A 25,124-nucleotide genomic window follows, 5' to 3' on the forward strand; every position below is an offset into this window, starting at 1 on the left:
GTTTAACGGTTGCCATAATGAGGCCTAGATTGGTTACGCACTTCCGCAAGATGGTAATGCAGCAGCGAAAACATTCCGTAGAATTCAACTAAATTTGTGTCCGAAACGTTTAAATGACGATACTAACGTTTGAAGTCCGGAGAAAGCGTGATGTTGTGAAGTAAGTCACATCAAACAAATATGTTATTTTAGCCATCAAAAGTTGTTTTTCAATCCACCAGCTTCGAAATTGCCGCAAATAGTTTTAATTGTTGTGTAAAGGCAAGTGCATCATTTGCTGTTTGGATCACAGTTGGATTCCCTGTGGGTAGAGATGCGGGACATCTGGCCACCAAGAGACATTCATCGCAACACGACTTCTCCTAATAAACAAGTTTAAGCACAACTCGAATTAATACAATACAGACAACTGTAAAAAGCACTCATAAATAACATGCGATCTTAATTGTTGAATCAAAATAAAATAAATAAAATTAAAATCAGATACTTATAGCTAAATGAAAGAAAATGTGCAACAAGTAGTTATAGCAATCTAGTAAAATCGCAGGTGCATAAAAAGTGTTTCACAAATGTTTTTTTCAACACCATGGAAAACGATCATTTGTTCGAATGCTGCAAAAAAGGGTATCACATTTAAGTTAAGTTGTTACGCCATTTATACTACAGCACATTCAGTTCGATAATGACAAAAACGACAATTACCGTGTGCCTTTATAACTAACTTGCTACCTCGGCTCGGCTGTTTCACCAAACATAAATCAATCTAGTGGAGGAAGTCTGTTTTAGTTATAGGCAATTGGATTCGCTGAGTACCGCTGGTCACCGCTGAATAATGCGTGCGATTGCAATTGCTGCAATCGTTTTGTCTCCCGTGAATTGCGAACTGCTCGATACTGCGTTGCCTTTTAGGGACCATTTAACGGACACGTTAAGTTCTTTATTAGTTGCTCGTGTGCTCAGACAGGGCAGACTAATCGAGATAACAGTGGAATGGTTTTTGTTCAGGTTGTTGATCATTTGTCATTCAGGCGGCAATTCATTAATATTCTTTTCATGCTAACGAAATGAATAATGAGAAAGTTAGCCTATCACTATTCAAATGTCTCAAACAGAGAAAATCGATCCTAACAAGATGCAGCCGCTCGTTAGGTAATCCGAACGAGCAACTGGATAGCATGCTAGTTGCATGTGTGCATCATCGTCGAACAGAGTCGCCTCCGTAATCCGTTGGATGTTCGGAAAGTGCAAGTGATCAATGACCTGCCACCAAAGTCCACCATTATACTGGAGTAGGGTAGGATGTAAAAGCGCTTTCAGTGTCCGCCGCAAACACACATAGACGTCGGTCGGTTCGAGTGGACGAACCACCACGCGACGTAAATGCTAGACAAAGCATGAAAATCGCATTCAGCGTCTTCTGCTAACGATATGCAACACTCGGTTGAATACACATCGCTGGCTGTGTGGCCGTCGACGGGGTATCCACTCATTTTGGGCCCATTTCATAAACGGTAGACATTAAGACCACACGTATGATTTGCGACTCTTGCACCTTCAGGCTGAACAAGCGCTGGCATTTATGGTTTGATGCACCGTTTTATGCTAGGGTGGATGCGAGCTGGAAAATATCTAATTCATTTTATTGGGTGCACAATCAACAGACCGCACCGCACTCGTCAGTACCCTGCTGCCGAAATGTCCTCAGGCAGTCTCTGGGGGCAAAAAGCACAACTAGACCATCGGATAATCCGCCCGTTTCAGTTTAGTCCAGCGCAGCAGTAGGGTGAAGTCCTGTCGTAGATTAGATGACTTCGTACTGTACTTGCTATTCAGTGGCTATCTTGAATTGTGCCGTATTCAGATTCTGTATCTGTCACTGGAAAAATGATAATTTTAAAGCTGAGCAAAATTAAATTTATTCCTGCAGGGTTTATATGTTTCTGCTACCGGTAATGAAGCCAAAAGAACACTGACCTCTACTTTATCTCATATTTGAATTTATAAAAATCTTGATTTTGTGAGAAATCGCTTCAATTAATGCAACATGGGTTTGCTCAGAGTTTAATAATCCACTGTACAAGGTAAAGGAAACCGCTTTCAAAATAGAATTGACTTTTAAGCTCTAGTAAGAAATACTAAAACTTCGCTTTCTTCTGAAGTTCCGCAAGGCTCTCACCTAGGTCCTCTTACGTTTATCCTGTACGTAAATGATATCACTTTTTTCTTAATTTGATACGTGTGCTTGTATGCGCAGACGACATGAAGTTGCTCACGGAAATAATTAATGCAGAAGACGTCGAAATATTCGAGAAATGTTTTTTTTACATTTAGGTATAATAAAATACAAACAAAATGGTGAATTAAATTTTAGGAAAAACTTAAATAACAGTGACTACAACTGAAACCAAACTGAGCCAGGCTGAGACACAATTGTAACCTGTTGATAACACTTTAATCTCAATGTGAAACTAAAACAAGTTTAATCAAAGTCACAAAAAAATCAACATCAGTGGTTCAACTGAGTAGAAATTATTAGCATTTTTCGGTACTTTTCTTTACATTATTGTATTGATTTTGTGCAATTTTTGTGTCCTTATGATATTCATATGTATCTTTCATCATTTGTGGCACTTTTGTGATTTTATTTTATTCATTCTAGCTTTTGTTTTACAACTTTTATCAATTTTGATATCGACTTATGCAGGCTAACTTATGTTTGTACTTTATATAAGGGAGTAAACGTGTTTTCGTGAAGAACGAACATTGGAAGAACTGTGAAAAATGATATGCAAACTGTGAAAAATAATTGACAGCCCAGGACTTGAACCCACAACTCAATTTTTCACAGTTTGCATATAATTTTTCCCAGTTCTTCCAATGTTCGTTCTTCACAAAAACACATTTACTCGTTTATATAAAGTACTAACTTTTGTAATTTGTATCTTTTTATGTTATTTTCTTACCAGCTTCGCATTATTTTGGAATTGCTTTTATGCCATTTGGCAGTAATTTTTCTACCGTCTGTGAATCGTTTTTGTTTCCTTTTTGTGTCTGTTTGTCATCTGTATCGGTTTTGTGTCGTTGTGGAATAATTTTTGCGTCATTTTTGAATTAATTTTGTTTAATGATTGTGTTCTTTATGAGCCAATTTAAATATATAAAAGTGAGAGTGCGTTCGTATGTTCCACCATAACTCCAAAACGCCTTGACCGATCTCCACCAAATTTGGCTCCCATATTCCTTGATATAAGAGAATCAGTACTGGGGGGTTGATAAGAGCCCCCCTCTTATCAACCCCCCAGTACTGATTCCCTTACATCAACAACAACGTAACAGGGGGAAGGCCTTAACTCCTAAATGCCTGGACGATTCTTCACCAAACTTGGCATACATGTTCCTTGACATAAGGGAATCAGCACTGATGGGTTGACAAGAAGAGGGGGGCGGGTGGTTATTCATAATAGAGGGGAAGGCCATAACTCCCAAATGCCAGGACGGTTTTTCATCAAACTTGGCACACATGTTCCTTGACAAAAGAGAAACAGCACTGGGGGGTTAACAAAAAGGAGGGGGGAGGACGAGGTTATCTAATAGGAAGGGGGAGGGTCCCTAATAGGGGGAAGCCATAACTCTGAAACGCCTTGATCGTTCTTTATCAAATTTGGCACACATGTTCCTGGGAATCTGCACGTTGGTTGATAAGTGACGGTGGGACAGGAAGGGGGAGTAACGCTCACATGACTGTAACAGTTTATCCGTACAACAGAAAAAATGAGAATACGAAACGCTAAACGTTGATGCGCGCAGTTGTAGATTTGTCAAGTAAAATTATGCACCGAATCAAAGTGACCCGTATAAAAAGTGTTCGACCATTAGTGTAAAGTGTTGCTGGCCGACTCTATTTGAGTTACAGGAGCAATCATTCAAACAGTGTGGAGTTGATCTAAGAACACCATGTTTTTCTCATGGTCAGTTTTATATGGCATGTTTCAGATTTCAGGATAGCATGCAGTACTAAACTAATAAATAGATAAAAAGCTGTGTTCAGAAAAGTATAATAACAAAACTATTCTTTTCCTATGGGTAGGGTGGCCATTGTTAAAAGCGGAAGGTGCAAATAGGAAAAATGTCTTTGTTTCTCTTTCTTTATAGGGTTTTATAGAGATTGCCGTAAAGAAAACAGATGTGCAAGTTGCCGGGTAGACAACAAAGGGGAAGCTGACAAATGGGGAGGGATGTCCAAAAGAGGAACAAGCATTATATTTTTGCATTATAACTATAACCATTTCGATTACAATAACTGATGTACAAGTGGCTGTGAGACAAAGGCGCCCCGAGTAAGATCGGGCACTCAGCTAGTTTGATATAATAATTATTTTAGCATAATTTCTTGTGTAGTATTGTGTGTAGTATTTTGTTTCAGTTTTATGTCATTTTGAGTTTCATTAGTTTAGGGATCTTTTTGTGTCTTTTTAATTATTAATTTATAATTGTACTACAGTGGACCCCCGTTCGTTTGAACGATTCCTTATGCAAACTAGCGGGGTTAGTATTTAATTTGAACAACTAGCCACCCTAAATATACTGAAACTTATATACTTAACTGCCCGCCCTGCCCTTTGTTATTGTTTTGGTGGTTTGATTTAGTTGGCAGTTGCAAGCAGCGAATATTTTATTCTCCGATCGGATTCGTATCGTAATCGTTGGGAAACGAAATATAAAACTGAAACACGCTAGTTCAGTACAAACAAATCGTGTTTATGTGCATTATCTGTAAAAGCAAATGATGCCATGTTGAGCATTTTTTATTTGCACGTCGTGCAAACCAGCGAGGTTCAAATTAGAAAGTGTTCAGAATAAAAACGGAACGGGGGTCCACGGTATATCTTATTTAATTTTGATGAGATTTTTGTGTTATTTTTCTAATTCATGCTATCTTTATTTAGTTTTTATATAATTTTTGCGTTATTATCGTTTTTGCGTTGCATTCTATTAATTTTTGTGTTGCTTTTATATTATTTATGTATCATATTCAAGTGATATTTAAGTAATTCTCGTTGAAACGAGGCCACCTTTTTGTATTTGTACGATGTCTTCCAAAATTGGAACTTTTGTACTTGATTGGTTGAAATTGGTTAAAAATGAGAAGTACACTTTTAATACGTCGAAAAAGTGGACCCCCTGTTCGCCAAAAGGCCCAACAATTTCAAAAGAGTTGAATTTTTAGCAAACCTTGTGATCTATTTCTTGTGATATTTCCAAAATTTGCAATGAAACTACTAACAAATGGCATAGTTCTATAAAGATGAAGAACAGGGATATCAAATGGAGTAAAAAATTTTTGGCTACCATCTTGGAGTCGGGCGCCATACTAAATTTTTTTAAAACTTTTTAATGGACAGTGAAATTCACTCTATTAACCCTTTATAAGGCAGTGGCAACTATATTGCCACCAACAAAAATTTTTTATTTTGCTTCTATAATTATATTGATGTACTTATAGACGCAAAACAACTATTTTTCGTAGGTGACAATTTAATTGCCACGGCCTTATAAAGGGTACATTTTCTGTATCAAGGTTTAACATTACATAAGAATTGTAAACCTTACTACAGATAATTAATTGTTTCATTTAGTCAATGCCACTGCACACCCAATTTGAAAGATGCTTTTGTAGCTTTTTTTTCTCAACCTTCCAGTAGTGGTCTTAAAATGAAAATCGATTGGGAGATCTTGGCGAAAATGGCGATTTTTTGATAAAATCTGACATGGCGGCCGAATCCAAGATAACCGCCAATTTTTTTTTACTTCATATGAAAGTCATATTTTTCCTCTTTACAAAATCGTCTTGTTTGAAGTTTATTTCATAGCAAATTTCGGAAATATCACAACAATTGTAGGAAAATTGTGAACCGTGCTACCGATAACTGGTTGTTTCATTTAGTTAATACTTGCACAAATAATTTTATGATGATTTCTGTTAGCATTTTTTCTCAGTTTTCCAATGGTGGCCTAAAACTGAAAATAAGTTGCGGGCTCATGGCGAAAACGGCGATTTTTTTTTGATAAAATTCAATATGGCGACCAAATCCAAGATGGCTGCCAACCAATAAAGTACAAAATTCCAATATTTGAAGAGCTCGTGTCAGTAGTGGCCCCGTTTCAACGAGAAATACTCATTTATATCTTTTTTTTAAAATAATTTTTGTGTATTATTGGTGTTTTCCTATCACTTTTCTGTTATTTATCTGTAATTTTTTGTATTAGTTTTGCATATTTTCCATTGTGTCATTTTTCAATCGTTTTGCATAGCCCCTGCATTATTTTAGTGCCGTTTTTGTGTCATTTTTACCATAAAACAACGACTTTAATATTATTTTTTCCAAAATGGCGCACTTGCAATTAGAAACATTAGTTTTTTACTAGATTTAATCAAACTAATATTAAATTAATTAAAGCATGAAATAATAAAACACATGTGACACTGTTTGCTGTTATTTTTAAATTAACTTTGTGTCATTATAGTGTATTTTTTAGTCATTTTTAATTTTTTTTACATAGATCTTGTAATTTGTATCATTTTTTGAATAGTTTTCTTTAATTTTTGCCTCTTTTTTGCGTCTTGTGTTTTTGTGTACCATTTTCGTGTTTTTGTATCATCTTTGTGTTACATTTCCGCCTAACTTGTATCGAGCTGTTATCATTTTAGTATTACATTTGTGCATTTTTTATTTTTCTCTCATTTTTGCATTTTTTGTTTTAATTTCTGTAATTTATTGCTAATTTTTGTATACTTTTACTGACATGTTTATATCACAATTGGTATTATTTTGGTGTTTTTTTGTATCATAAGTTTTGTATCATAAGTATTTGTATCACAAGTGAATCATTTTAGTCTATGTGTTGTAGTAGTTTTTTCAAAATTTTTGATCCATTTTCATGTCCCTTATGTATCATTTCTGTACCATTTTTAAGTAATTTCTATCTATCTTTTTGAGTTATTCCTGTACCTAACCCTAAACTAAACGTTTCGTTTTTTATTTACTATTTCTTTTTCTGTTTTTCTTTTTTGTTTAAATATCCATTTTGTCCAACTTTTGTATAATTTTTTTATTATTTTTGTATCATTTTTGCATCGTTTATATACAATTTACGTGCCAATTTCATATTACACTCAAGTCGCTTTTTACGCGCACGATACGTCCCGCGTAAAAAACCTCGTAAACTCCGAAAACCGCGTAAAAAACCGCGTAAATTCCGAAAACCGCGTAAAAATAGTCGCGTAAAAAAACCGCGTATAAAAAAACGCGTAAAAAGCGACTTCAGTGTACTTTGGAATCATTTGTATCTAAAGGAGAAGGAGAAAGAGCAAAAAATTAGGTAAGGAAAGGTCATTAAAGTAGCGCTTAAGAAGTTGCATACCGTACCTCATTACTCATTACATAGCTGGGGGATTGTTTCGATCCGCGGATCTCCAAGTTTAGGTAAAAAGGATCGGTCTACAACTTCTTAAGCGTTGCTTTAGTGGCCCTCCCTTACCTAATCTTCTGCTCTTTCCCTTTCACGTCTTGTCCCGTTCTATTTGGATACTGTCAATATCCTTGTTTCATTAGTTTCTTCTACCGTCCCCTCTGTCGATTGCAAAAAATCTGAGAGAAAGAAGCCAACTCACATTGAGTGTTTTCGTTTTCTTTTCCTGCTTATTTTTGATGCAGAAAATTCAAACAGCCTACCATTTAAATCAAGTTCGGGGTTACGAGAGGTTTGAAATTTTAACGCAAATAAATACTTCCCCTGTTTTATTCAATCAAGCAAGCCTAGTTTACAGTGACAGTTCGTACCCGGTTCGTGAAGAGATATCCGTTAATCGTTCGATTTATTCAACTTATCGAATAACTAAAAAGAATTCGAATAATTTTTAATCGAATACCGTCAGCACGAGTAGTTGAATTAATCGAATAGTTCAAAGGAAATAATGTGAATGCGAATAATCCTCGAATAATGCCCGTTAATCGTTCATAATCGTTCGATCAATCGAATTAATAAAAGAAATATTCGAATATTTACAATCGACTACTACTAACACGAATTGTTGAATTAATCGATTAGTGTAAACAACGCTCACCGATTAATCGGTAATCGAATAATTGAAAATTTCGAACATCACTAGGTTCGCGCTGACAATTCGGTGCAAAAAAAACAATTCCAACTGGCTCCTCTCTTTTAGCAAAACTACCGTTATAAAAAATTAATTATATGCCTGGCCTCATCAAAGGTAAAGACAGAAACATATGAGATTTGTCTACATTAAAATTTAATCAGACTTGAAATTGGATTTCAAACTGAACTTGAAATTGGACTTCAAATTGAACTTGAAATCCGGCGCAAAATTAAAATTACATAAGCCTTGAAATTGGAGATTAAAAGGGACATTAAGTCAAAATGAAAATTAAGTTAGACTTGAATCTGTTCACAAAATTACGCAGTAAACTGGACTTGAAATCGAACCTCAATTGAACCTGAAATTGCGCTTGAAATTAGACTTCGGAGGTGAAATTTATGTTAATCAGATTAGATTAATTAGATTAAAATAGATTATTTAACATCAAATTGCAGACAAAATTTAACTTAAAATTGTATTTGAAATTGCACAGGAAATCGAGCTTAAGATCTGAGTTGAAATCGGAAATGAAATATTAGAAACTCAAAGGAACACCAAATTAAACAAAAAACGAAAATAAAATGCGAATTGTAATTCAAAATCGTCTTTAAGACCGTACTTTTAAAAAAGCAAAGCAGCACTTAAAAATGATCAGCAAAAATTCATTTTTCGACGGATAATTTTGAAACTCCCAGGGAATAAATGACCACATATTAGAGCTATGTGTTTGCTAAGTTGATTTATTCAACCTCCTCTCCTAGGGTAAATTCCCGCACCGTGGAACAAACGCTACCCATCAAATCGGCACCAACTTTTCAAAAGGGTCAATCTGCAAAATGTAAACAAACCGAGTGAGGGTTATTTTCTGCTGGACTAGCATAGGGAAAGAAACCCTCACTCGGTTTGTTTATATTTTGCAGATTGGCCCTTTTGAAAAGCTGGTACCGAAATCCTGTGAATCCTGCACCTCTTCGTGGTATCGAAGGAAGGGCAGCAGGCGCTTCTGGAGGCTTTTTTATATATTTGGCTTTTGATGGTGCCGGTCGTTATGTACGGCTTGCTGAATTTGCCACACCAAGTACTTCTTGGTAAATTTGTCGACCTTCGATCAACCACTCGCGGTACAGCTACCTGCCGTGGGATTTAACCACCATGCTCTGTTTATCGATTCGGTTGGCCGCTTTCCTTACCATCAAGACAAGAAGTCCAGCCCGCTTCACTGTCTGCTGAACAAACCAGACGGAGGAATAGATCTTCTGGGCCACGTCCCAAATCGAAAGGTTCGGATTGTGCTTGATATAATCCATCACATTCCTTGCCTTCACGAGGTCGGTCGTCTTCGCTCTTGTTCCGCTGCCAGCTCGCCGCTAGGTAATCTGGGTTTCTTTGCACGATTTTACTACACGAGGCACGGTCAAATGGTCGATTCCCAACTGTTTCGCGATCCACCTGTGGTACTGGCCTGGATTTTCCTCGATCACGTCCATAATTTTTTTTATCGAAGCACTTCTTGCTTGGAAGCCATCTCGATAACCACTTGACAGATGGTGACGAAATTTTGTACATGTAAATGTTGCACCCTGAAGTAGTTTTACTCAAAATTTCATCAATTTTTACCAATGCAATAAAAACTCATACACAAAAGAAAGTGTTGCATTTTTTCGAGTACAATGTTTAAAATAGAACATGAAATTTTTATTGAAATTGTACCTGAAACTGATATAAGAAATTGAATATTTCTAATTGCAAGGAAAACTGTCCAATCAACAAGTGCGCAATCGGACATAAAAGTGCTATTTTAGCTTAAATCGTTTCGGTCTCTTCGGCGCACTTATTGCTTGGAATGTAATGAAAAAGTGCGCCGAAGATGCCGACAGCATGAGCAATTGTACACTTTGGATGGTAAAATTTCCTTGCAAACAATAATATACAAATGGATTTAAATTGAGATCGACATAGTTTATTTGGATTTATTTTCAATCAAAATAAAATTTGGACATAAAATAGTATTGTAGTCACCTTTTACGTGGTTTTTCTGTGACTATTTTTGCGCAATTTTTGGAGTTTGACAATTTTTTACGCGATTTTCGCAATTTACGTGGTTTTTACACGCGAGCTATGGATTTTACACGGTTTTTTGGGATTATCAGAATGCTGCTATCCTATTAACTCGGATAGTCGCTACCCGGTCGAGACCACTGGTGAGATGTAAACATTTGTCTAGCTTGAAAATCAGCACTACATAATGACCCTTCTTATTTGTCAAACGATCGAAATATCATGCGCACTGAACCGACTGAACCATTCTATCGCGGTTGAAGCTATTTTATGGCAAATCATATTCATTACCTATTGCTATCGTCATTTAGGCGTTTTTGGTTACGTCAAGCAGAGTGCACATAATTTTACTTCCATCATTCATAGGTTATGTACCTACTAACTACACTATCAATTTTCGTTTGGATTGTTCGCGGTCGCGTTTAAAAGCAATATTTTCCTAAACGATGATCGTGTGTAGCGACGTAATACATGGGCTCGACCGAGGGGTGGAAAGCCGTATAAAAAAAGAAACCAGCAATAACATTACCAAGCGATGTCGAATTAATGAGGTTTACAAATTATGAACCGACTAGGTAGCGTCTACCGTGATTGAAACTTCCGAACAGCTGGCTGGAAGGAAGTCATAAGCAAACAAAGCTCGCTTGTTTCTCTTCACCTTACCGGGCCTTGGCGGGTGTGGCGGTGAGGTGCAGTACGGTGGGTAGTGTTGCATATGTAATCGATGCGGTTTTCATATTAAACCACAATGAATGACGGCGCGGCGAGGAAACACCTTACGTTTAAACGTTTGGCATTGTTGAAATAAAAAGAAAAGAAAAACAACATGCTCAATGTTGCTTCGTGTTCCCTGTGCCTACCTACTACCGAAACAGCGAAAGGACTGAGTGAGAACGTCACCCATTTGGACGGGTAGAGGAGACAGGCACGAAGCTATGGTTGTAAGTTAATTGCCGCTAAATGCGATTTTGATCGCTAATTCAACACCTGTTACGAATGGTGCATAATTAGCCGCTAGTACCTAGCTTTCAATTGGTTATCGATAGCACGACGAGTGATCGTCACGTTCCCTAGGGTTGGTTGCACCGTGCTTTGAACAATTCATTGGGGGTAGTGAGAAGAAGGTGTGATGTCATCTAATCTGTTTAAATTATAAGCATTTTTAATGTGCCGTTATTGCGCCATTATCAGACTCACTGAAAACGTGAATGTTTGTTGTGATTAATTTACTTGTTCAACGCTACAACATACCCAAGTAACAATTATAAGTTTTATTACGTTCCTCTGATGGTTTTCATGACCAATTTCATTTTATCGTGCATTTTGATATGGTAAGTGGATAAAATCAACGCGCCATGGATATTTTGCAATTTTCGAAAACTGGTTGTTTAACAAAAATTTTGGTGTTGAACTTTAGTGTTTTTCATAAGAGCAGTAATAAATCTGTTTGGTCAGAGTGTTACCGTTTTAATTTAATAGCTCAGTAAAACCACTATAAACAGATTTATTGCGGTTTGACAAGCAATCGTTATAAGATCAATTATGATCGGTGCACCATTTTGTATTGCTACGACCCGCGTATTATAAGTTTATAAAAGGGCGTGGCGCAGCCAACTAGTTTTATCATGGTAATATAAGCAACCTATTTGCCGTTTTTTTATGGTTTGATAGCTAGCTATAAGGGTGTTTTCACTCGTGTCCCCTTGGTATTGCGTAATTCCATAATAAAACCAGCAGTAATGATTAGTACCGCAATAAAACCTTCATAAAATTTAGGTAAAAATAATTGTTACTTGGACTGTATCAAGAACTGTTTTGTGAAAAACTGTAGAACCTTCTAAAATCAATGGTAGTAATCGGAAAATTCCTTTCTCATCTTGCCCACAGGTACAGTTAGACAACGACAAGTGTCGTCGCGAACGGGAACCGCATCGGTCCGGATCGCGTATCGATCTCGCCAGCCTATGTGGACCGCGAAACGGGTCCAGATCTGGCCGAAACAATATGGTGGATTCACACGGTAACGCGCTGCCATCGCTCAGCCCGTCCAGCAATAACAACTCGTCCTCGTCGACGGCGGCCAGCAGTGATATCGACCAGAAGGCGGTCCCGTTGACACCCAAAGGTGAGTGACTGTCATATCTGTATAGACCTTTTCTTGCGACTGGATAAACATTTATTACTTAAAAACTACCTACTTACTTTACTTTAGCAGCCGAGAGCCGGGGTGCCGTATCAAGAATAATTCCTCTCCATTGTACTCGGTCCTGGGCTCGCGTTTTGACACACGCAAGTCGGCTTCAACATGGTCGAGCCATCTAGAACGTTGAGCCCCTCTATTTCTGGTGCCGGTGGGGTTCTTGAAGAGAACGGATTTCACTGTACAGTAGCCCGGCATCCTTGCGACGTGACCGGCCCATCGTTGACTCCCAACTTTCGCCAGGTGTACGATGGGAATCTCTTCAAGCAGTGCCTGTAGCTCGTGATTCATACGCCTCCGCCACTCTCCGCTTTCAGTTTGTACTCAGCCAAAAATAATCCGCAACACCTTTCGTTCAAATACGGCTAGTGCACGTATGTCCTCCGTGAGCAAAGTTACTGTCTCAAGTCCGTACAGCATTACCGCTCTGATTAGCGTTTTGTACATCGTCAGCTTTGTACGGCGGCGCCTGCTCCCAGATCAAAGCATCTTGCGGAGGGAAAAGTAGGCTCGATTTCCAGCTTGAATGCGTCGTTGGATCTCCTTACTCGTATTATTGTCGATGGTGACCAGAGATCCCAAATTAACGAACTCATCAACCACTTCCAGTTCATCGCCGTCAATAGTCACTGTCCGTGGGAGGCAAACGTTGCTTTCTCTGGAGCCTCTTCCTACCACATATTTGGTTTTCGATGCATTGATTTGTAACCCTATCCGTTTTTAGTCTGGCGTAGATTGCTTCCACCGTCTCAAGATTTCTAGTAATGATGTCGATATCGTCTGCGAAGGCTAGGGGTTAGCTACTCCTGTTGAAGATCGTTCCTCTCGTTTCGATGCCCGCTCGCCGGATCATACCTTGATATTGAATAACATACAAAAGGGTCCATCCCCTTGCCGCAACCATCTGAGCGATTCGAAAGGACTCGAAAGTGATCAGCCGCGTCAGTTTGTCCGGAAAACCGTACTCTTGCATTATCTGCCACAGCTGTTCTTGTTCAACTGTATCGTATGCTGCCCTGAAATCTACGAAAATATGATGCGTTGTAGTCTCGACATTTATAGAGGATTTGTCGGAGAGTAAAAATTTGATTCGTAGTAGCACGGTCCCCCATAAAGCCTGCCACCTTCACGATACCAAACTATCGGGGTTCTAACTGATCGACCAGCACCCTGTCGTCACCAACGAAATTTAGCGATTTGCAGTTCCAGGTATCAAGTTTCCATTCCATGACCCTATTTAGGCGCCTTAGTCCATGCCGAACGTTCTGAGTAAAATTTCCTTGATTCTTTTTAGCTTTTAGGATTTAAGTAGGTAGCCGTACTAAGGCCTACGCTACCGAGTCTCGTGATGGGGCTGCCATCTTACAGTGCCGAGACACACTGTGCTTCCTTCCCTGTTTCCACCGGGGTTGGTTACTCGATCTCCGCTTAGGTTGCTCGTATTCCGGCTGGTACCACGTGGAGGTAGGATAGGAGTTGCTGGATAAGAGACTACGGACCACTATGGGGTCTGTGTTGTGCATTATCCAACCAACCTACTTAAAGACTAACTGTTATGAAATGAATTCGGTTTAAAATGCTTAGTTCGTTATTACCATGATTGCAGACTGTTGCTCTTTAAAATCCTGAATACGCTCCTAAAATCATGGATCTTGAACTGCCACTCTACAGATGTGGTTCTTGAAAGAAGTGTTTGCAATAGGATCTACTGCACGGAATTCCCTTTCTACGGAATTTCGTTCAAAATAATGGAAGCAGTGGTAAGAGTACCCAACAGAAGAAGAGAAAGACGAGTTCTGCGACAGGCTCGAGAGGACCTATGGAGTGTGCCAAAAATATGACGTGAAAATCATCATCAAAGATGCAAATGCGTAGATCGGGAGGGAAGAACTCGTGCGTCCTGTCGTTGGATGGCATAGCAGACAGATGAGCCAATGACAACGGTCTAACGACATTCAAAGAGTCTCGACCTCTAGCTTTCAGAACGATCATCTCTTGTTTGACTCTCGATAATTTTCGGATGTCATCGATGTGCGATCCTTTTAGGGAACAAATATCGACTCTGACCACTGTGTCGTCGTGTATAAGATTTGCGCAAGGTTGTAGAAAGCGGCGAAGGCTTGCACTAAGAGGACACTGCATTTCAACACCTAACGGTTGACAGCAGATGACGTGGTAGGGGAATGCACTAGAAAACTTGATCAACAAATCACAGAACGGCAGAGAGAGAAAAAAGGAGATGTAGGTGGGCTTTGTGGCTTTGGGGATCCGTGCTGCCATTGGAATTACTACAAGAGGTGGTAGACACGGAGCGTGGAAGGGAGCGTAACAGCTGGTTTGTAGCCGAATACCAGAAAGTGACTGATGAGAAAAACCAGGCCAGGAGTTGTATGCTCATTGCAAATACAATTCAGAACAGAGAAATACGTAAAGAGACTAGAGCTGCAGAAAAAGAACGCACCGTCCAAGAAACGTGAGAACGAGGAGCACGTACTCGCCGGTGTAGAGGAGCGATTCGCCAGCAACGACACACTTTTGGTTTCAAATCATAAGGCACCCAAGTTACTTGCTTTTGAATCCTTCTACCAAAATGCATTTGGTCGAACCCTTAGCCAAGGCCGATGGAAGAATATATGTCGCCATGTTCTTCGGCTTTTCTGTTTCTTTGGCGATCAGCACATTCTTGGTTTCAACAACGAAATTATTGAAGTAGATCCTCCGTTTGGGGTTCGTCAAAAAATGTTCAATCGGCTACAGCTGAGGGACGATGGAAGGGTTAGCGGTCTTCGGTATAAAGTTTATCCTCAGTTAGTCCGTCTGCTCCAGTGATTGTTTGGCTTAATGGGCCAAGGCTAGGTCCGTCCGAAAGAACAAGTCCTCCTTCGTGTGCTACTTCTTGATGAAGGCGGCAATTTCCGACAGGCACTTCGTACTGTAAATCTCCCGCCATTTACCGCAAACCCCAATGGAAAGAACAGTGACTTGGACATTCACTTCTTGCTGATCATCAGCCACAGAAGGCCCTTCTTGAGGAGATATATTGCATGGCATCTGGCAATTTTGCTCGGCTGAGGCAGTGCTGCCAAATGAATCAAAATTGAGTCAAAGGGATCGGACCATCCCTGGTCATCGTATACCTCTTTGGTGGGGGACGTAAACTGTCCGGTCCTACAGTTCAGACCAGTCCAGACGCTCTTTATCCATTATAATCACGAATCACACTTACCCGGAAAGACGTTTTCCATCAGCTTCTTCTGGATTTTTTCCGGCTGCTCCAACACGGCCGGCCAAGACCGACGCTTCCGCATATAAATGTATATTTTGCGGAGGATGAGACCGTTATATTTTCGGTTTTTACGAGAATCTGGAAAACGAAAAAAAAGTGTCTCTAAAAACTGACAGACATTTGAGATTGGGACAGACAAATTTTAGAAAACTCTTTTTTTTTTTGACTGGCTAGGCATCAAAGAATCTAAAAGTTCCAGACAAATCTGGAAGGTTTGCTATGGAAACAATGATCCAACTTGCGGATGGCAAGATCGCGTAGATCAGCACACTTCCGTTTGGTAGGATCAGGGAGATATCATTGAAGAAGAGAGCGAATGGAAGGGGTCCCAAATTACTTCCTTGAGGAACGCCGCACTGCGGAGTTAATATTGTCGATTCAGCCGATCCTATTATTACATATAGCTGTCGGTTTGTCAAATAAGATTTCAGCCAGTCACACAGTCTATCCGAGAAGCCGAGACGACGAAACTTTGCGTACAGTATTTCATGGTCTATTGTGTTGAGAGCTGCTTTGATGTCTGCATATACCGCATCAATTTGCACACCACTGTCCAGGTTGCTTAGACAGAAGGAAGTGAAAAGTTCACACTTTCCATTGACAGTAGAAGCGGTTAGATCGCCCAACCTCATAGAAGTAGGTAGACCATGATGCTTTCGCTTAAAGTTCATAAACGACCAGAACTATTTCGGATTCCTGCGCGAATTGCTTTCTGTCTGAATTGTATGTCGTCTATACAGCAATGGATTGTAACAACGGTATACTCGACTCGCTTCCTTAAATCCTCAAATAGGCGTTTGGAGAACTGGTTTTATGTTGACAGTATATCTTGAGCATTTTCGAATGTTGTCGTTTCAAATACCTCAACCGCGCATTAGACCAGGGTGGTTTTTTGGAAGGTCTGAAGGGGTACCGCCTCAGAAAAACAGCACCATAGTTTATCATTGAAAGCAGTAACAGCATCATCAGCATTCATACTGACGTGTACATCAGAGCAATCCAACTGAGATTAGAAATCCATTGAGAGCATCAAAATTAGTTTTACGAAAGTCGAACTCAAATATGTCAATGTCGTCATAATAAACAATAACAGCAGTTAGTTGTTTTGCTACAAAATTTTAAAATTCGTATTGATTTTGAATAACCGGATGATTATGTACTGAGCTTCGTTTCATCTGACAGTTCAGCGTCGTTTGCTTTCATGGCTCGCTCGTTGCAAAAACAAGAATTTCATTTCATAGTCATGGTTGTCTCAAGACGACCATCGCGCATAGTCACTTGTGAATGGTTCCTTTCCTCCCCAAAGAGACCTACATTGGCTTTGGTATTGATCATCATAAAGAATTGCAACACCAGAAAATGGACACTGAGAATATTTTGCTACCCTTGAGCATAATTTTGGTGGTTCTTTGTGCGATTCAGCTGCTCTAGATTAATCGTCGACAGCGTACGGGCAGTTAAACTATTCCATGCTATGCTGTTAGGGTGCGTTAAGCACAATAGTCCCTCCCTGAAGTAATACCGATTAGGTGGTGCCAGGGGGGATTGAGGCTGGAGACTCGACCCAGGCAACACCACCTCGTATATCAATGTACGAAAACTATCGTAAATATCTCTTAACAAAATCGGATTCGTAAATAAAGCGTAATAAAGCGCGCACAAGTTGATATTCCATCGTTTATAATGCTAGTAACTGACAAACATACGATTTTCAGCACAAAGTCGTATAGCTGTATGAAGCTTGTCGCGCTTAATCGGATCTTATCGTATTGAAATACCTATATAAGTGTATCGCTCAAAATTATTCCTCAGTGCGTATATCGCCTCCAAAATGGTACGGATAAGCGGCTTTTGCGCATCGAATGCGATTTTGTTGGATACATATCAGTACGTAACTCTTATTTGCAATCTAATTATACATATGAAAATGCTGACTGGGGAGTTGGGTTTTAGTGGATTGGGATCCTCACGCCCCATTAGGGGGGTCGGGATACCCAATCCCATACTCTGAGTTGTTTTCTCAGGTGTCTTATAGTACCGTATCTTCTAAGGTGCTGAGCAGATTTCCCTACTCGTAAAACAAAAAAAAAACAAAAAAAAAACAAACAACCAAAAAACAAAACAAAAATGCTATTAAGCATGGTTTTGCCTGCACTGTTAAAAAAAGCAAATGAATGTAGCCTAAGTGCTACATTCCTTTATCGGAACTTGGCCTTCTGTTTTTATACGGCAGAATTAGCAGTCAGCTGTTTGAATATAGGACCATTACGGGACTATTGCTACGATCCTATTGGCTCTAACATCTCCCCCCAACTTTCTAAACCTAACCACTTTTTCGTTTTTAGATTTCGATTATACATCCTTACGTTCTTGCAAGAGACGTAGTCCCACGTCAAAAGCGTACTTTCATAGCAAAGTTGAACTTTTCAAAAAAAAAATATATTAAGAAGCTTGTTGAAATTACGTGTTATTTTAGTCACTGACAGCCAATGAATGAATGAACGTGGGCGATTCATTTCCACTTTTGCTGAAATAATCAACCGCAGTCGAACGTGCGGAGAATTCAGCAGAAGGAATAAACGCAAGTCCATCGTTGGAATAGCTTTTGTCAATTTCGATTCGAAATGATAAGTTGGACTGAAATCATACAACTTGCGATTTCATTTTCCCATTCAGACCTAATGATGCTGAAAAGTGGCTTCAATTTAGTTTTCCCGTGTGGGATGTAGAATAATTCCAATCTAAATAGCCGCCTTTGCGGAAGCTCAAACATGAATAAAGAAGTAAACTGTTTAATAAGGCCATTATAAATATTTTATAAAGTTTTTGTCCTTCCGGTGTTGGTCCACTGAAGGGGAGGGGGCGAAAAAAAAACAAAGAGATTTTTTTAATCGGGCAAAAAAACATAGGTTTTAAGCGTTTGTACTTAAAGTTCAAACGTGAAAACCAAATCTATTCTTGGTTTTAATATATACGTTATTATTTTCCATGCAAAAATTTACGAAAAAGAGACAAAAACGAGAAAATTATTTTTGGCAGATTTTCAGAAATTCTATTGTTTAAATTTCCATTTCTGTTTCGTGCTAGAAGCGTTAACTCAACTCGTACACTCATTTTTCGAGTTTTTCAGGCTGTATAACCCACAGAATATTGATTTTAGAAAAAAAATTAACTCGTATCCTACAAATTATTTTTTTGCCCCCCGATTTTTCAAGCCAATTTTGAAGGGCGGGGGGACAAAAACTTTGAAAATAATTTGCAATGGCCTAATAATAAACTAAGAGAAAATGCTTTCTTTATTCATAAGCGCCCAATTCAATATCAAAAATAAACTATCAATAAATTAGCGAAAGTGTGTATGTACTCCTCCGCAGAAAGCATCCTATAAAAGAACTTGATTTTATTTATGATTTGTACACCAACTAACATCGTTTGAGCGTGTTTGTTTCGGTCTATGTTCGATTAGGGCCAATTCGCTTACCGTCGCGCCGGTCGTCAATTTCATAATGTACAAAACGAATCACATCAAGTGTCATCAGCATTTTTTCGTAGACACGTAACGTGAACCTACCGATAGAAAAAAAAACAAAAAAAGGAAAACTCGCGTGTAACTCTCCGCCGGTAGCAGGAAAGCGATTCAATGTATGTGTGTTTTATAATACTTTTGCTTTCGTCGTCATCGATTCACCTGTCTATCAGTCCGCGACGTCCACGGTAAAGGAAATTACGGCTGATGTCTTTTATCGTTCGGTTCAGGGATGAATTCTGCCTATAGTTAAATGATTTGCGTCATTAACGCGAAAAACTGGAATTAAAAGGATACCAAACTTTAGCAAAGGAAAATACCATAAAGTCATTCTTCGTTTGTACGTCACAAATCTCACTTTGCTTCATTCACTTGAGACGGTGACGACAGCAGGTAACAACGCTAGGAAGCTAGGAACACTTTTCCGACCGCCGACCGGAGACTTCAATCGGCGTGACACACATAAATGTACCACCGCGAAAAGTAAGTTACAAAAAGACGATATAGCAAAAAAGAATCACACAACACGCAATACGTTCGTTTAGTTATTTTTGTTCTCCTTCGTAACGGCAATCGACAAGGATTACACTTCCAGCGAAAAAAAAAGTTACTTGAAGCTACCCAAAAGTGAATGTATGTTTTTCTTACATTATCTCATATGCAATTAAACTGATCTATTTTTACAGATGAAAATTGGTTTCAAATACTACTAAATGCACGGCTGAAAATCTCGATAATAAAGAGAAAAAAAAAATACTACTAAATAGTTATGAAACTTATATAAATTTTGAGTTGAGTGCGAGAACAGAAGTGATTTGTTCCCGTGAGTTGTAAGAACGAAACATATTGTTCTGCGAGTATCAACCGAAAAGTTTACATTTTTGCAGCGAAGTTGTAACTCTTCCCTCGGCGAGAAAGACAAAACGCCAAACTTCCTAACCATACAGCTTGACTCGGTGGATTTACCTACCGCTAATATGCATATACGGAACCAATAAAAATAATTGAATTGAATTGAATTGACATCGAGATCGAAATAAAAGAAATCAAATCACGAAGAAGCAATATTTGGCATTGCCGGCGACTCGTAGGTTACTCAATGTAGCTGCGGAGCTATTTTCAAACATACGAAATAGGAACCAGAATTACCTCCCACCCCAAAGGGGGATTCATGAACGAACAAACGAGTGTGCTTTCGGAAGTTTAGGAGTTTTTACCCCGAAAGGGGGGGGACCGGCAGAGGAAGGAGCGCAAAACCGCACAGCAAAGCTCAAACCGAAGCGAGGCGGCACGCTGCTGCAGCATTTATCAAAATTTGTTACGCCAATTGCACGGTCGGTCGTTCGGTCGGTTGGCTCAGTTGTCGTTGTTCTATTGTTGCGGTTTTTGATTTTACAAAATTTTCCCTGCCTGTATGTGGTTGTTTTCTGACAACCAGGACAGTTTCAGTGCGGGTTTGTGAAGAGCTTCCGGAAATGCGGCGAATATGTATGTCTAGACGGTGAAGAGGATTTTCACTGTGAATCCTTTTCTTGTGAACGTGTGGCTTAGATTGTTGCTTGTGTGAAATGGTTGTTACGAGCCTGTTTCTTTCGCACTAGAGTTTATTACAAAAAAAGTTGAAATCAAATTTATAAAACTCAATTTCTCAAATTTAGTTTAATAAGAATTGAAATATTTACTAGGACGGACGAAAACTGCACTATTTTAGTTCATTAATTTTGTACTGATTACAAAACTACTCAGTCTGATCAAATTAGTTGCCATTAAAATGACAAATAGTGGTTGCAGGGCAGTTGAAACCTACAAAACAAAGTTGTATCATGTTTACCTGCCGTTCCAAATTTTATGGTAGACAAAAAATACCAACCCCATGTTGGTAACCCAACGGCTGAATTGGGCAACCACTAGGAAAATAACATAAATCATACCACATCCACCATGAGTAAATCCAATTACGGAACAGTATATTTTCTGATCCTATGGAAGCGCTGAACAGCCGTTCGATTGGCGGCAAATAACAACTGTTATCCTAACAACGGTGGTCCCATTTTTTTTTTGCTTTCCCCACTGCATTCAAGGGACACATTCGACTGGTTCGAAGGCATATTTCCGAGCCCACTGGCTTACCCTACATCGACACAGTGCTACTTGAAAATTCCCCAATTTCTCAGCAGAAAAAGAATCGAACGTTTCCAACGAATGACACAAGATGCAACAGCACGCGTCAGTCAGAGTCATCCCGACGAATGTGATTGTCCTGGTGGCAGCCGAATTTCAAACAATTTCACCGCATTCAATTTCAGACATTTATTTCCTTAGTCGGGAACGGAAAACGGGAATTGGCATAAAAATTCACATTCTGCTGCACGAAGGCACACAAGGAAAAAAAACCTAAACTTGAAAATAAGCATGCGGAAAAACATACCGGGATCTCACGTTGCAATGCAGAGCGTTGCAGTCGCAAAAGGACTGCACCGCCGCCGTCGTCGGTGCACTGTCGGCAACCTGCATTACAACGGAATGGAAAATCTTGTCCCAGTTGTCTGTCGAGCTGTTCTAAAACGTGAGTCCTAAATTCTTTACCGCGTGCACGCGGCAGCGCACAGGTGACACACCACCCACCGTATGGAAATTGAAAGTGGACTAATAAACACCTTTTTTCTGCGAGTGGGGTCGGGGGCGTTCAATGACAGGATGTCGCGAAACGTGACACACCGTGCAGCACGTATGGCTTGGAAAGACAACCAATCGATTGCAGATTAATAGTGACGCACATTGTTATTGGCTGGTGGTGTTAGGATCGTTGTCCTAGTTGTGGTTTGGACTAGTAAGTACGACTAATGCAAGAATTAATTGATTTATTGCTTTGTGGAGGTTCACCACGAATTGATATGCTTCAATATGTGCATAAACTAAATCATAAACAGCAAAAAATGTGTTGCTGTTACGGCATGTTGCATAAATATGTTTTAATATTAGATATTCAAACAAAACATTGAATTTTACATCTATTTATGTGGATCAGCCTATTGGTTTACGGACTAAATCAAGCCTGACTATGCATTTTATTCAGCTTCTGTTGTGGTAGCAATTCTGTGAAAAGAAAAGAATTAACGCCTGTGAGATTTATCATTACAACCACCACATATTTGGTCAAACTAGATATGTATTGTTTGTTGCATGTGCTTCATAGTAAGTGGACAGCAAAAATTTTTGATCCTAAAACCAAATTAAAATGAGTTTAGTGAGTCTTTTGAACTTCTATGGGCAGTTTAGTTCCGATCACAGATGGGAAAAAGAACATACGAACGATCAGATTCAGATTCTTGTACTACTTGTAAATAAATATTTTGATAAAATTAGATATGAGACTATCTAATAGAAGACTGCGGAGGTTGTTTGATTGCAAAAACACTTGAGTACCAACTTAGAGAGTGTGGGTTGGAGTCCAATCTGCCATTGAACGACCCAATATATTTTTGGCCTAATATCGAAATTCTTCGGTTTCATCTAGTTTATTATTCTTCTCATCAAAACGGTACTTCACTTTACTGAAAAAATCATGTCCATTGCCAAGTGTAATTTCAAAGTCTGCATTCGACTTTGATTTTAAACCCAACTTCAAGCACAATTTCAAGTCAATTTTATTCCCATTTTTAGTCCAATTGTAAGTTAAAAGTGATGGAGTAAAATTCCAAAGAAAAATAGGAAAATTATGTTCTGTCTCGTGGAAATTTTTAGAAATATTGTTTTCTTGGTTGTTAATCTTTAATCTCTTAATGATAAAATTTTCAATGATAACATTTTTGTTGCTCCAAAAAATTCCGCTTTCGTGAATATTTACCTAATTCAAAAATTCATATATTATGAACTGAGCGACATAGAGCAAACAGTTTCTTATGAATAATTTAAGTTTAAATAATAGTAAATTTTCTTAGCACAGTTACAAATTACCGATGGATCTAGACAGGGCCGGCGCTAACCAATTTGTCGCTCCACACAAATTCTCAAAATGGCGCCCCCAGAAAAACAACCGGCGTTGCTGTGTGCAGATATTTTACTACCTACACAGTACACACTCGCAAACGCACAGTACCGTAGCGTTTTTCTGCATAACAACCACTCACGAGGCAAACAACTCGAGAACAGCCAGCTACCCGTGAGGGCTAGCGGCACGCTGGGCTGTAGATTTTGCATTACTTTTTGTTTTCTTCTTCATTTTACGCCCTCGATTCTACACTGCGGGTGGGAGTGCGAGTCCTCACCAGTTATCGGCATCAGTTGTGCAATGACGTGCGAGTGCGACTACGGTGGCTGTTAGCTAAATACACACTTACGAAGTCGTGGCAGTGCATGAATAAATAAAAGCGGGAGTTCGAAAGGAATGCTTATGTCGGCGTGTTCATTAGAATGAGTACATGTGTGTGAGAAAATAAGCCTATACAAGTGCGGGTTTCGCAACATTGGTCACAGGCAACCGGCATTTCTTTTGAATAATTGTCGGTTTTTCTGAAACCCATTAGGCCATTGCAAATCATATTTAAAGAAGTTTTTGTCACCCCCCCCCCTTGGAAATTGGCTTGAAAAATCGGGCGGGGGGGGTCAAATAAATGATTTGTAGGATATGAGTCAAATTTCTTTTTATAAAATCAATTGTCTGTGGGCTCTACAGTCTGAAAAACTCGAAAAATGAGTCTTCTAGTTGAATTAACGCTTCTAGCACGAAACAGAAATGGAAATTCGAACAATGGAATTTCCGAAAATCGTTCAAAAAAATTTTCCTTCGTTTTTGTCTTTTTTCGTGTATTTTTGCATAGAAAATAATAACGTATATATTATAAGCAAGAATAGGTTTTCACGTTTAAACCTTAAATAAAAATTCTTGAAATCCATGTTTTTTTTGCTTGATTAAAAAATTCACTTTGTTTTTTTTTGCCCCCCTCCCCCCTTCAGTGGCCGAACACCGGAAGGACAAAAACTTTATAAAATATTTGTAATGGCCTTATTAGAATATAAAACCTTCGAAACAGTTCGGTTCATATTTCCTGTTACTTCAGAAACTTTGTCCTTATACCTTGCTACTTCATCGAAGATGAATCTGCTGACTGCGGATTCTGAAGAGATTCAAAAATCTCTTCCGAAAAATTTCTAAATGATTTAATATCATCAATGCCACTTTCCCACCACGTTTATCTGAGTGTTTTGATTGTTGTGTTTTGTTGCGAATAGATTTTCATCAGGAGGAGGTGAAGCGCAAACGGAAAGTGAAGAATGGCGTAGGCGTATGAACCATGCACTGCAGGTACTACTTGGAATGATTCTCAAAATACAATCATCGAAAGATGGGTCAGTACGATGGGTCGGTCACGTCGCAAGAATGCCAGATGACCGTGTGCAGTGAACCTGTTCTTCTAGACCTTCATCGGCCTTAAGCGCCCCATACACGCACGCATATGTTGGGTTGGAAACGAATAAAATGCTGGCGGGTCATTCAGGTCGAGCGACAAGCCCAACATCTTCTTTTGCCTGCTTGGTTCGTAGCGCTCATGCACAGGCGAGAGTGTTGACCGAACACGAGTTCACCAACATTTTCGGCCAACATGTTTGTACGTGTATGTGGGCCTTCAGGAATAGAGAGACCTAACTTACTAGTTGGCTCGACCAGGTTGAAGCTGATTTGCTTGTTTCGAGATACTCAACGAATTGGTGGCAAATAGCCCAGGACCCAATACAGCGGAGTGTTACGCTAGATACACCACTTGCCATCCCGGCTTTATGCTGCTAAAGGAGAAGGAAGAAGGTTTTATGTTAACCACTTATTTATTTAATGGTACAGTTTCTGTTAATGTAGGCGAAATGGCGCCCCCTCGATGTGGCGCTCCAAGCAGCT

General features: G+C 39.2%; 1 protein-coding gene across 4 annotated transcripts in view; it reads left to right on the forward strand.

Annotated features, from left to right (window-relative positions):
• The window catches only part of LOC128742235 (dual specificity tyrosine-phosphorylation-regulated kinase 2), a 95,063-nt gene that overhangs the window by 20,999 nt on the left and 48,940 nt on the right, over nt 1–25,124 (forward strand). For all 4 annotated transcript variants that reach the window (XR_008412251.1, XM_053838525.1, XM_053838526.1 and 1 more), the window contains exon 2: nt 12,107–12,344. Coding sequence is in view for 3 of the 4 variants with exons in the window: in XM_053838525.1 (XP_053694500.1) it covers nt 12,107–12,344 (238 nt within the window). In the remaining variant the exon portion in view is untranslated. The remainder of the gene's footprint in view (nt 1–12,106; nt 12,345–25,124) is intronic.

Source organism: Sabethes cyaneus, chromosome 3, assembly GCF_943734655.1.
Source record: "Sabethes cyaneus chromosome 3, idSabCyanKW18_F2, whole genome shotgun sequence".
In the NCBI taxonomy this organism is placed as follows: domain Eukaryota; kingdom Metazoa; phylum Arthropoda; class Insecta; order Diptera; family Culicidae; genus Sabethes; species Sabethes cyaneus.